Source organism: Papilio polytes, unplaced genomic scaffold (genome assembly GCF_000836215.1).
Source record: "Papilio polytes unplaced genomic scaffold, Ppol_1.0 DF823731.1, whole genome shotgun sequence".
Lineage (NCBI taxonomy): Eukaryota > Metazoa > Arthropoda > Insecta > Lepidoptera > Papilionidae > Papilio > Papilio polytes.
The window spans coordinates 189,345-204,230 of NW_013525473.1; the positions used below are offsets into that span (position 1 = coordinate 189,345).

The 14,886-nt window shown below is 31.9% G+C and overlaps 1 protein-coding gene across 1 annotated transcript in view; it reads left to right on the forward strand.

Moving 5' to 3' along the window:
- Positions 1–14,886, forward strand: part of LOC106103780 — a 39,628-nt gene that overhangs the window by 16,446 nt on the left and 8,296 nt on the right. Inside the window, exons 3-6 of the mRNA XM_013283659.1 lie at positions 5,435–5,460; positions 6,477–6,513; positions 13,251–13,310; positions 14,098–14,312. Of these exons, the coding sequence (XP_013139113.1) occupies positions 5,435–5,460; positions 6,477–6,513; positions 13,251–13,310; positions 14,098–14,312 (338 nt within the window). The remainder of the gene's footprint in view (positions 1–5,434; positions 5,461–6,476; positions 6,514–13,250; positions 13,311–14,097; positions 14,313–14,886) is intronic.

Sequence of the window (14,886 nt, forward strand, 5' to 3'; positions counted from 1 at the left end):
TACTATTGCATATACGTCAGAAGTGGCTGACGCCTTTGTTAATAAATAGACTTTCACAACAAACGATAATATTAAAACGCAAGTATGTTTATGAAAGTCAAATAAATAAAACACAAACGTAGGTATACAATTGGCTTCTATACTTTTTCTATAGTTTTTAAATCCATTTTATTAGCTTATTAACTATTTTGATGTATACTGTATTCTTGGAGGTTATTTAGTCTGTGCTATAAATCAATACCTATATATTTATCTTTATTTAAAATAAAATAATAAAAACTTTTTTATTGTAATCCAACACATTATTTAAATATTTATGTCATGGTTTTAAAATGGCGGAATTCTACTTATTATGTTAATAATCGGACAGTAGTCAGATGTCAAAAATAAGGGTGTTGCATTGGCTCGACGACACGACGGCCATATTGGTAGTGGCGAGCGTGGACATGGAAAACGGTGTTATTGACAAGGTTATTTTCTGTACAAATAGGAAGAAAACATAAGAGGTAAAGAAGACTATATTTTATTAAAGCATAACATAGCTGTAACGCCCATAATTTAGTATTATAGGAATTATGGTTAGCTGAAAAACAAAGGTCACGAGAACCATCTTTGTTATATAAGATGTACAGATAACTGCCTTTTCCTTAAAAAAGGTCTCTTTTATCGACGTAATTAGGGAAATGAATCTCTCAGGAGTCGTTCTGTAGAACTAGCGTCCTAAGAACAATCGAGAAAAACCCTTTTTATTTAACAGGGTGGAAAATTGAACAGAACTAAAAAGATATTGCAAGCTTTTAACGAATACAAAAGTAAGGAATTTAAAGGCAGAATACTATAAATTGTAATTCCAAGTAAAGCTTTACTGAAGACGCTTAAAATAGAAACCTCAAATATTTCGAGAGAATTTCCTTTACCAACAGCATTTAATAACTTTTACTCTAAATTATAATCTCCTTGTAATTATACAAAAGCTTGGCGACGAGTCTTATTTTGTTTTCAATTATTATGTAAATTAAAATAGCAAGTTTTAATGAAAATAGAAATTTTGATGTTGGTATGTATTTTTTTTAAATCAAGAAATATAACTATTGAATTGGGATTTAAATCGATTTAAGTTTCGTTGGTGTTTTATGTTCTTTATGATTACCTCAGTCAAAGTTGCTCAGTTATTATGGTAACTTAGTGTAGATTTATAATATCACTAGCTGTTCCCGTGCTTATCCGTACTCATCCGCAAGAAATTATGAATTTCATTTTATTGTTTACATTTGTCAAATTATCAATAGCAAATGTCAAAATGACATGACATGACAAACCTTAACAATCTTTCTTTCTCGATGTTGGCAACAATTTATGGTCTCTTTCCCACATTAGGGTTTTTATCCAATATATTTACCTCCTAAGTTTAATGGTGTTAAAATATATAGTCTAAAGCATGACGTAAGTGTAGGGCTTTTTATTAAAAAAAATATTTAAAAATTACTGTAATTGCTTACATCTTAGGCAACAAAGAAGTGTATGTTTACACTTTATTATAATATATGTATAGTATAAGTATATAGAAAACTTACACTAATACATGTCAATTCATCATCCACTTGCCCTTATCCCTTACGGAGGGTCGGTACAGTATGTACTACTCTTCCATACATTTCTATCAGCCGTCATATCTGAATTTACTCCCTTCTTAAGCATATCCTTTTTCACACAATCCATCCATACAACAGTACGTGTCAATTAATTTCTAATAATAAATTCATTCTACTGTTTAATGAGATAAAAAACCATTACATAAATGTTTAACAAAGATATTGTTAACGACAGAATGTGTCATGTTAATATGTCATTTTCTTATGCAGAGTTGTTTTAGCACTTTTTTCACGTAAGGAGCGTGTAGGCGGACGGGGAGTGAAATTACACAATAGAATTCTAAAAATAGGCTGGCCGACCTATCTAGTTATAATAAGTCTTTGTTCTGAGACAACAAACATCTTGGCAATATTTACTTCATTATAAATATGAAGTCTTTCGACTAACATCAGGTAATATTGGGTGATTTATGACATTTTCTTGTAGGCGTGGTACTTAGGTATTTCAACAAAATAGTTGTCTTGATAATTGGTGTAGTCGTAATCCTCAATATCACAATTCATATTTCCACTAAATAATTATAGATCATAACGATATGTTTCGATTAAGATATTGAATTGACGTCCACCGAACACATGGTCGCGCGCGCATTCCGTCGCGACTCAAATGGAACTGACTCGATTCGCAAAATGGCCGCCCTACCAGTGCTCGGTGTTCGCCATGGGCATAGAGTAAGCCTACAAATAAAAAAGGAATAATGTTTGGCCTCAAGTGTTTACTTACACTGATTTTAAACAAAGATAGTTATACAAAATCTTCGTGTACATGTTTCTAGGAAAATTCTAATATCATTGTTTCATTTTTTTTTTAATAATGACATTTTAACTAGCCAATATTTTTACAACATTTTTTCTTCATTTAACCTTAGATTAAGCTGGAAAATATTTTACACTGCTTTTGAAACAAATGCAGCAGAATGCTGCTGTATTTGTTTCGTAGCACGTATTTTAAGCAAATATTGGTGCTTAAATCTTGCATTTCTCAGTCATTTCAGAACCCGAGTTAAATTATACTGGCACAGGTTGGATTATAAAATTGTTTAAACAAAATTACTAATGTTGAACAATGTTTGGCGATTACAACAAAAAATTAATGAACAAAAAGAAATCAATTGACTCTTCAACTTATTTTTATAAAATATCACAATAGAATTCAATGACACCCACGCGAGAAAACATTTCAATATAAAACGGAACTCTTTTAATTCCCTTCTTATCTTTTCATAAGAAACCGAGGTTTCATTTTGGAATTGGCGATATTAAATAGAGGCTTAAAGATACTTTGTTGGGAAAGAAAGGCATTTGTTAGAAATGTGGTGTTTTATTTTAATTAAATACTGAACGAAATGTACTAGCAAAGTATGAAATTAAATTAAGTTATTGCTTTATACTAAAGATACGAAATTATGTAACGCTGAAGAGGAACCCACAATAAAAAAAAATAAAAGGAGGCTTTAACATAATAATTATTGTTAAAATGAGTTCCAAAATAATGACTATTAAAACTAATTACATACCATTATTCAAACTCGAAACTTTAGGCAAAATTGAAAGTGTGACATCGTACAGGGTGTTCGTAGAACTTTCTAATGAATATGCCGTCCTTGTCCCAATTATCGATGTTATGAGAACGTATTGTTTGATATGATAATAAAATTTGATGAAGGATTTGGTATAATACCCATAAAATAGATAAATAGTCACAAACGTGACGAAAATAGACGTTATTAACTAAGAGCGTGCGCACACTTCAAACAAAACTATCGCACAACTGTTTAGTCTTGCTTTAATTCCTACAACCATATATACGAGTAGAGGTGAGCGCACTACTTGATTTTTAGTTGTCCAAATGAACAGTTGAATGGGCTTCGAAACAATGACAATCGCACAACTGCTGTGCGTCGATTGTTTAGTAAGGTGTGCGTCAGCTCTATAAGTATTGAATAAACTAACTAATTCATGTAATTTATTGTGTTGTAAACATTGAGTGCTACCCGCTTGTCAGATCACAATGATATGGAGAATGTGTAGTAGTGGGATGTAACGTGTTAAAGCTGTTAATACGAGTATAACGTAACAAATAGGTTGTTAAATATTATCGCTCAGCCGCAACAGTTGGACAGCGTGTAATGGCTCTACTTTATCTCGGTCAGCGGTTTTATTGCGACATAGCTGTTTAAATAGCATATTATATTAATACTGGCTTTCGCCCGCAACTCTGTCCCTGTACTTTGATCTACATATATGCCATTTAATAAAATTCCCTTTAGAAGTTTAGTCTACAAAGTAACAAACATCCATCCATCTTTTCGCATTTATAATATTAGTAAGAAGTAAGTCATTTATTATAGCTGTCAATATGACATTTGCAGATTTAAGAATTTAACATCACCATTCGAATAACAAAAAGAAACTAAAGAATAAAGTCAACTTTTCATTCTAATAACGCAATAGTTTTCTCAGTGGCGCCATCTTGGTTAATGCCAGAGCGCGTAGGCGAAGGCGGACGCCATCTGCTGTTTGTTCTAACTAATTATTAATAATTTATCAACATCATTTCAACTAAGTGAAATAAATTAAATAACCATCTAATGAATTGTTTACTGTCATTTGAGGAACACTTTTAAGTGATATTGGAAGTCAGTTTTCACATACAATTCATACAAAGTAATAAAAACAGAATTTATTCAATTATTATCGTAATTACCAAGCTAACATTTCAGCTATGTATTTTGTTGGTTGTTTTCATTTAACTCGATTTGTTTAATACATTCTGTTTGTCTGAATGGTTCCTGTCGTATCAATATATTTCTATCACATTCTTCAGGTTATGGGAACATCAAATTAGGTAACATGTTTGTGCTCTATCTGTGATCTAATTGATTATTGGTCTGTGTAAAGATTTCATTCCACACACATTGTCCCTTCGCATGTCAGAAAATGTGAACATAAGTATTCGGCTTTATGCGAACTGAAACTCGTTTATAAAAATACTTCTTTGTTGTGTTCTTCTGGCCATCTACATGATTGCTAAATTTTATGTGGATTTATGGTGAGAAGAAACATACGAGTGCATGCATCCTAATTTTTGACCGACTTCCCAAAAGAAGGAGGTACTCAATTCGTCTGTATGTTTTTTTTTTATGTATGTTACGGCATAACTCCGCCGTTAGTGGACCGATTTTGATAATTCATTTTTTATCCGAATTGTACAATATAGACATAACAGTTACAATAAGGTAGGTTTACTATTTTCAAGGAATTATTTCGTTACTTTTTAGTGTACTGTTTTTTTTGAGAATATTTTGTTTTTAGTGTATTTTGTTTGTTCTAATTTATATTAGTGTTATGTGGATATTTTATTTTGAGTATTGACATTTATATGTGTTTGTAACTTTGTAATCAGATACTTAACTGTTATTGTAAAACTAATGGAGTGAATTTTAAGGTTGTTTTTTCCACTTATTAACATTTTGATTGCTTCTTGCTCTTAAGCATTTTTGTCGTAGATAGACCGGTAACTAAAATGTGTACGAACATCTGTACAGTAAAGTTATTGCTGTTTAAAATATCATACTAATATTTTAAAAGCGAAAGTTTAGATGGATGGATGTTTGTTAGAGTTATGGCTGAACGAATTTCGATTAAATTTGGTGTGGATATAGGCTAGTCTGGAAGAACACATAGGCTACTCATTTTTGTTTGACGGAGTCGCGATCGAAAGTTAGTAGGTTATAAATTTTGAACAAAATAAATTCAATTGTGCCTTGTGCTTGTTACAGAATCGGGAGAGAACGGCGGTAAATCGGTGAGTTGTTTAAATTTATTAAGATCACAGATGGGACTCGTGTGTTAACAATTACGTCACTTTATTATCCTGATTGCAATTGCCTTTGAAAGATAAAAATATTTAATCAACAAAAAAGACTACAAATATGTCCCAAATTGCGTTTGAGAGTTTTAAATTTATTTTTCTCTTTGTGATTTTATTTGTCCGGATCAAATGCGAGTACGGTCAAAGGATACAATAAAATGAAAAAGGGACTTGTATGTACGAATGACGAATGTTTGCTAACTACGATATTAAAAGCATTTTTTTCGTTAAAGCATTCTAAATATTCCGATCGCGAACTTGCCATCGCGTTAAGTATGCAAATATGCTATTACTTTGACGTTGGTCGCCGTCGAGAAATATTTTTAGACTCTCGAATTTACTGCAGAGAGTTCAGTATTCTGAGGGTATATGTAAATATTTCTAGATATTGCACTTGTTTATTCTATGTATAATTCAAGAACTACACTTTGTGAATACTAATGCGGTGCTACGGTGTGTTATTGGGAGTTCATATTTTTTTTTACAAATATACAAATATTGTGTTTTTGGGTAACTTGTACGTAGAAAGCCTTGTTTTGATAATTGATCCGTTTTTAATTATTGGTTCAGACAAGTTTTAGTGGCAGTTCTTTTGATGAGAAATTGTTTTAACCGGCTTATTCATATACATAACTTTTACATTAAAAACATAAAACCAGTTGAGCACTATCATTTCTGCTTAGAAATTTTTAAATCTTTTTTTTATATCTAAATTGGCACACTGCGCAAATGTTTCAAAAGTTTGCTGCGGTTGATAATAATTTTAACTTTAACAAGCACCCCTGAGTACGATTCTTTTTTATTTTTTTATTATACATATGTGTTACATAAATTGAATCGAGTTAGAGATAAAAACGTTGTTTATTATTACTTTCTTTTCAAGCATATTACGTCTGTTTTTTTGAGATTATAGTAGGATAATCTATCCTAACTATTATATTTCGTTACAGGATGTTCCTGTCGAACAATTGGAAAAGTTAAAATTGGGTGAGTACTACACAGATTATAAAGTTTTGAACAAACAATTCCTCTACCGAATTTTGGGTACTATGAAAACAATTATGTAAATATTAATAGTTTTACATAATCTGTTTATCCAATTAATACCTGTTTGAGTAAAATGTAATGTAAATATACCAAACATTGGCATAACAAATAGTTAGCAGTGTATAGATTACTTATCTTCGTTTCCTAAGATGTCAGTAATTACAGAACATTTTTAAATTATTTTTTTTAATAAAAATCCCTATACTTACGTCTTACGTCACGTTTTGGGATATGTATTTTAACGCCATTAAATTTGGGAGGTAAATATTTTGGATAAAAACCCTAATGTGGGAAAGAGACAATAAGTTGCTGCCAACATCAAGAAAGAAAGATTGCTAAGGTTTGTCATGTGATGTCATTTTGATATTTGCTATTGATAATTTGATATAAACAATAAAATAAAACTTTCATAATTTCATGAGGATGAAGTAGAACAGGAACAGCTAGTTTATTAATAAAACAGTATTATATTCGAAATAGTTGTGCAAATAAAGTGTTTGTTCTAATTAAGTTTAGAGGCATCAGAGATATTCTAGACGTAAGCAAAATGAAATTCCAAAACGTCTGCCTACTAGAATCATAGTAACAATTTTTCATTTCGTATTTTATATTAAATAGAGAAAAAACATATCATAAGCTTTATAACAACGTGGAATAAATAAAATGGATGCCTACAGATATATCAAGGATTCTACGTGTTCTACGCTACGCAAAAAACAACTCGTTGGTGAAAGGTCAAACAAGGGTAACATTGTTAGTGACGCAACAGGCGGGGTCGCGCCGCGTGTCATGTTTGAAACGAGATTAAAAATATAATCCATTTTACTCTAACTTCCGTCGTAGCTACTAGAATAATTAAATGATACGAGTATATGGATTTTTTTAAATTTACGTGGCAATTATTACGTCGAAGAACTTACAACTGATGTGAATTAAAAATCTATACTTCTATCTATACTATTATAATAAAGCGTATACACACATTTCTTTGTTGCCTAAGAACTCAGCAATTACAGCAAATTTTTGAACAATTCTTTTTTTAATAAAAATATTTTGATAAAATCCCTAATGTGGGAAAGAGACCATACGATACGAGCTGTCAACATCAAGGAAGCAAGGTTGTCACCATGTCATGTCATTTTAACATTTGCAATTGATAATTTGACAAATATAAACAATAAAATAAAATTTTATGCGGATGAAGTCGCATGGGAACAGATAGTTTATAATATTCGATATAAATATTACCACTAAAAGCATTCAAATATAATTGTTATCGTTCTACCTTTTCTTATTATTATCTTTGAAAAAAAGATATCTAACATATTTTGTAGTAATTTTGGTATCCACGGTATTTTACACCAAGTTTGTATTCCGAACAATACTCCGGCGTCACGTTCAGCACGTAGTTGCTTGAAATAATTGGCTACGGTGGTGAGCCGCTGCCTCTGTCAACCGAAATAGCAATCTGGAAGCTGTTTTAGAAACATCCTGTCTATTGGTGACGCACGAATTCACAGCATTTATTCGTAATTACTTTCCAGTATGATAAACTATCCTTATGTACACTTATATAAATTATACTATTATAATAAAGTGTAAATATTTTGGATAAAAAGCCTGATGTGGGAAAAAGACCATAAGTTGTCATCATGTCATATCATTTTGACATTTGTAATTGATAATTTGATAGATTGAATTTGATGAAGTCACACGGGAACAGCTAGTTTGTTAATATATAAGGTTGTTATTTTTATTAAACATGCTTTGATTTTGTTTGTAGCAATACTTGTACATAAATACATCTGTCTGTACTGTCTATGTTATACTCGAAAAAAAAACAAATTATATATTCCAACATCATTAGATTTTGTCCACAAATGGACAGATATTACTGGTGCCTTCCACATAATACGGACTTATACTATGTGTTTCCCTAAACTACTATTTTATGGTTAAACTACTTAAATATACGATATGTTAAAGTATAACACTCGGTCCAAATAATCTCATAACTTGAATCAAACAACTTCAGGGATGTTTTATGACACTATGTGACTGAAATGAGAAATGCGAGAAAACGCGACTGAAATATCTACTGCTTCTGAAACGTACGTCGAAAAAACTTGTTAAGCTTTAAGTTGTTTTTATGAATAAATTATTTTAAGCCGAGCTTCTGTCACGTTGTTTTAAGCTCTAGTTGTTTCACCATTATTTTGGAAACAAAGCTTATGAATTCTCTGTAATTATAATTTCCATATCACATATACATATCTATTTCATTTTATATAAACTATTCTTCCTAAAACATAATTCCCATAATGATAACATCATTAACCGAATACGTTAGTTTCGCACATTTCATCTTGCTGCTTACAAATCTTACTAATATTATAAACGCAAAAGTTTACATGGATGGAGGTTTGTTTGAATTTGTTGCCTACTCTAAACGGATCATGATGGAATACACTGATTTTTTTTTAATTCCGCGTAGACAGAGTCGCAGGCGAAAGCTAATAGGAAATAAATCAGCAAAGTACTTGAATTGTCAAGGCATATCTGGGTGAACTAGAATATCCGGTGTTTGAACATATCCATAAGGTAATCGATTCCATTGACCTAATTGCATTGACGGGCTTCGATATTTTTATCTATCTCACATAACATTCATGTCGAGTAAACATTTCATTGTATACTAGCTGTTGCTCGCGACTTTGTCCACGCGATATAAAGATAAAATACTGTTAAATGTGCTCGTCTATGTCAGCTACCCTTTAGTGGAACTCCGGGCAAAATCGGATTTACGGACAGACGGATAGATAAAAAAAAATAAATGTGATTTTCTTTATCAGCAACGCAAATACATAATCTTCCCAAAATCTGGAATTTTTCTTTTGATATTACAGTCACTACATTTTTATTATACGTATAGATAACATAACGTAACATATAATAATTTTGTATTCATTTACTGTGGACTCTAAAATGATAAGATTTCCTTTTTATCTTGATATCTTACTTCTATAAATCTACTACTAAAATTTGCGGGGTTTTATATATGTTAGATTTCAGCCATTTTAAAGATGGCGGCAAGGGCTACATTGAGCAGTAGAAGTATATAATAGAGATAGAATTAACTTACAGTCACATTAAGAGTCGCGTTTAAGTTAACAAATTATGCGTTTTCAATGGAGATGAGTGTTCCTTTTGAATTTTACTAAATTCAATAATCTAACAAATATTAAACTAAAAAGAACAAAATATTTATTTATAAAGTAGTAATACGATGTAGGTGTTATAAAAATGTGCACAACAATATTTTCTTTCCCCGTGAAGGATCGATCAATCTTTGACAAATCATTTTTCATACCTTCGACACTGTAATGCGGAACACTTTTCTATATGTTGGTAGAAAATTTATCATGGCTAAGTATAAACGGTTTTGTTTAGCTTACCCTGTGTTTTTAATTATATTCTTGTTCCTTACCCACTTCATTAAAATCTGAAATACAGTTTTTGTTTCTATAGTGAGTTATTATTTGTTATTGAAGTTAGGTATAACGATGAGGATTTTAGTAACAAGACATTTTATTAGTTATATTATAAATGCAAAAGTTTAGATGGATGTATGTTAGTCAGAGTTTGTAGCCTAAACTGCTGAACGGATCACGTTGAATTTTGGCACAGATGGAGAGGAAAGTCTGCAAGAATACATAGGCTACTCAATTTTGTTTTTTTTTTTAGTTACATGCTAACAGATTCCCGGACGAAAGGTAGTAAAAAATAAGATATCAAATTTTTTTTTAATCAAAATTACACTAAGGTAAATATGCTTATACAAAATGATTTTCTCTTATTTTCGTTACGTTTCGGTCTTATAATTCCACTCAGTATTCAAGTGCTAGCACTCGGCGTAATCACCACCCAGCCAATATTCCTTCGGTGTTTAGTAAATGTACATTGAAGCCGCATTAGTGTTTTTCCGTTCGCTTTAGTTAACACAATTCTCGGTGGAAAACTGTGACCGTTCTTGTTTCTTTTATTATGACATTAATGTGCCATAAATATTTAAGATTTTAAGTACTGTCTCGTATTCTACACTTTTTTAATCTCTTGATAAAATGTTTTAATATTGAATGAATGAACGGAAATTATATTTTGCTGTATTATGTTTATTCTGTCATTGCCATATTGTCTGCAATTACAAGGTTCATATCTTATATTTTACTATCTTCTTACTAATATTATGAACTAACTGTTGCTCGTGACTTCGCCCGCTTAAAAAATATAGCCTATGTTACTCACAGATAAATTACCTTTCTAACGGTAATTTTTATAATCGGCCCAGTAGTTTTTGAGTTATTTCAATACATACAAAAATGCAAATCTTTACTCTTTATAATATTACTATAAATGATGAATTTATATAAGGCTGTTTGGCGGCAAAACGGTGGAACCAATCTCGATGTCATTCGGCACAGATGTAGAACATATTTTTTTCAATACGCGCGGACTAAGTCGCGGAAAAAACTTATATAACTATGATAATGACATGTCTCGTGGATCTTTTTTCAATTATCTTTTATTATTTCAATTCTGTAAAGTATCTTCTAACTTACAAAAGAAAATTACGAAAGATACAAACAAATAGATATACAAAAAACTTTATATGACTGTTATTGCGTTGCTGTTCTATAAATTATCTAGTTTACTATTTTCTTTGTAATGCAATATTGTGTTAGGTTAAGACACTTTTAGACAGTGAAGGAGGAAGCGTTCCGGTTCACGTTACGATCCAATTTCGATGTGGACAGGATTATTGTGTCACGCTGTCGCATTTCATTCCGTGTTAGTAGGTCAAATGTACTATTTTTATCTATCTAGAGATACGCGATGCTATTCCTTATATTTAGTCCGATTTGAAAACAATTGTTGTTATTTAGGAATAAACTTATTTATCTCATAAGGCAGAGTTTATCAAACTTATTTCTTTTACCGCCCCGTTTGTATATCAATGCTTTTTCAGCGCCATTTTTATAGAGTTTTAGTGAAATTTAAAATATTATCGTGCTAATATCATAAATGGGAAAGTTTAGATGGATGGATGGATGGATGGATGGATGGATGGATGTTTGTTAGAGTTTGTAGGCTAAATGGCTGAACGGATCTGGATGAAATTTGGCATAGATGTAGAGGATAGTCTGGAAGAACACATAGGCTACTTTCTTTTGTTTTCATTAATACCACGCGGACGGAGTCGCGGGCGGGAGCTAGTATAAAATAAATGAAATTACATATACATAGCCCCCCTAACCCACATCAACTCCCACGATTTTTTCTGGGGCCCTATAACGCCCCCCTCTAGGTTTCAAACGCCCTCAAGGTTTTCGCCCACTTTCAAAAACGCTGTCATAAGGTGTCAAACAAGTATGCGGCCATATGAATTTGCCAGTATGTTACAATATGCCAGTGGTAGTGCCCGCTTTAACATCTTAGCACGAATGGGTGAAGTGGAAGTAATTCCGTGTTTCGTCTGATGAGTGTGGTGCCGGAGTCCTAATTTAAGTCCCTTTCTCTAATATCACCCTTTTCTTATAAGGAGAGGATGGGAAGGGGAAGTGGATTTGACGGTGGAGGAGAAGCATAGGAAGGGGAAATATCCTCTTTATGTGCGTCTCCTCCTCCATCGTATAAGGGTAGGCAACGCATATGCAATTGCGGATGTCTATGGGCAGGGTCGCTTCGCCATTTTGGCGGTTTCAGGTGGCCGCTTGCCTGTTTGCCACCTTATGTTCTAAAAAAAAAAACATGTGTTAATCAGTGGATACAGATAACAGATAATATGTTTTCAAATACAAACAACGTGTATGTTACACCCGCATCGAATGGCAATGAGATTACAAACCGCACTAGTGTTTATTCCAGTAAACATTTGAATACTAGGCCCTGACTTCAAAGAGTTCGTGCCTAACTGTACAAAATTACCCTTTCTATGTTCAATGAATATTGCAATATAAAGTACAATTATGAGGGTGTACTTTTAATGTTTTATTCACTTTTTATACTGTTTTTTTTTAATATAATACAATCTGTGAAATAATTCACTGTAATGTGAGAGTAGGGTGCTTAATAATACTATTTGGTCGTAAAATGAAGCTGTTAAGGGAATAAACGCTGCAGTTTTCTCTTGATTGCCGCATAAACAGATAAAGCTATGGAGAAGGCAATAAAATTGCTTTACACTGGAAACCTTTAACAAGTACACATATAAAGTGAAATTAAAAAAAAATCGAGATTGTAAAAAAACATTACATTATTTTATTGAACACGAAATAACTAAACTAAAAGAAAGAAGTAATCTACACACTTGGTTGATCCCGTCAGCTTCGTGTTTCATGCTACGATATCGACTTCGTAGATTATTGTAGACTTCGTAGCTTATCGTAGACTTTGTAGCAAACCGTAGAGTATTTCGTAGATATCCAGTTCAAAGTTGTGTATTCAATTGAAGACAATATTTTTGAATTTTGAATTTACAATTTGTCTACTTATTTTTTATGTAATATAAAATTTAATAACAATGTATTTTCTTAATTTTAACCATTCTATTGAACAAGTATATTTAAACACACATTTCACTTATTTGAAAAAACCTCAAATTGTTTTTGTTGTTGCAGCAGATACCAGCAAGGAAATGCTTGAACTGCAGAAAGAGCACGTTGAATTTCACGAACTAGGTAATATTATCTTTACAATTGAATTGATATTACGTAAAAGTCTATGACCGAATTACACCTCGCATCTCTTAAGTCGATTCTGCGAAAATTTAAAAAAAAATAAATAATTTGTATAATTGTCTTAAAAACTCTTTGCATACATATATGGTTTTTGATAGTCTACTATAGGGCAAATGCGCATTGCCTCAGGGGTATAATGAAAACTTAATTAACTCTACCAACTTGAACCGTGTCTAACTAAATTACACTATTATTTTGTACATATGTGTATGAATATTTCTGTAAGCAACTGTTCCAATAAAAAGTTGAAATATAAAGTTATAGAGATAATTTGCTTACATCATTAAACAATTCATTTATCTTATTATCCTATGAAATAATTTGAGTATTTTTAAGTTGTTATCGTGAATTTTAGTAACCTTTTTTTTAGGAAAATTTTCCTTTTCCCGCTAATATTTCAGACCAAAATCACAGTTTTATTCTGAATACAAAATGAAAATTCGAAATGTATTATGATAACTTTAATGCTATTTTATTCTGATTAAAGCTTCAAAAATGCTACCGCTTTTTCGTGAAAAGGTTCTTTAGAATGCTTTTCTGTGTTATAACTTTTTTAAAGTTTCTGAATTTATAACCCGTATTATGTTGTCTTCGAAGTTAATGCGGATTACGTCTTCTGTTGTATTACTACAGAAAAGTAACACAGTACTACTCTTCTGTATTAGCTACCACATTAGTTTTTATTTCATTCACCAATAAAAAAATAAAGCTATAATACTATTCGTAGATGCTATAAAAGAAGACGGTGAGGTTGTATCTAAGTTCGAGCAGCACGCATCAGCTGACACGGTCCCGGGAGAGAAGCCGCAAATGCATGCGCATGCGCAGCTCGACATACCAGCAGCGGGAGTGCACAAGGTGGTTGTACAAGATGGAACGCATGTCAGCGTAGTCGACGCTACTGTACCTACCACTGTCGCTAGCGAGGAGCAGACTACTAAGGTATTTGACTACTATATCTTATTATTAACTTTCATGTATACTAATGTAATAAAGCGTAAACTCACTACTTAGTTATGACTGGAATCACAGCATATTTTTAAATTAACCTTTTTATAAAAGCCCTAAATTTACGACACACTTTAGGCTATATATTTTCACGCTATTAAATTTAGAGGGTAACTAAATTGGAAAAAGCCTCCATGCGGGAAAGGGACAATAACTACAAGTTGACACCAAAAAGTAAGGTTGTTATGGTAACAGTAATTGTCATCCAATGTCAAAGGCCTTCGTTGTCATTTGTGCATTTGAAATTGATATCACAAATGTAAACAACGCACGGGAACAGCTCGTATTTTAATAAAATACGTAAAACAATATAATATTTACAGATTCCTGTTCATGTTTATTGTTAGGCAAGTGATTTGTATGCCGTGTCCGCAGCAATAGCATTTGCGGTTATCAACAAACCATTATACATGCGATCGAATCATAAGTCGATTGCTTTGAATTCGATATTCGATGACATTGAAATTGCCTCTCAGATGTTATTAGGTGTGATTGGTTTACGCAATAA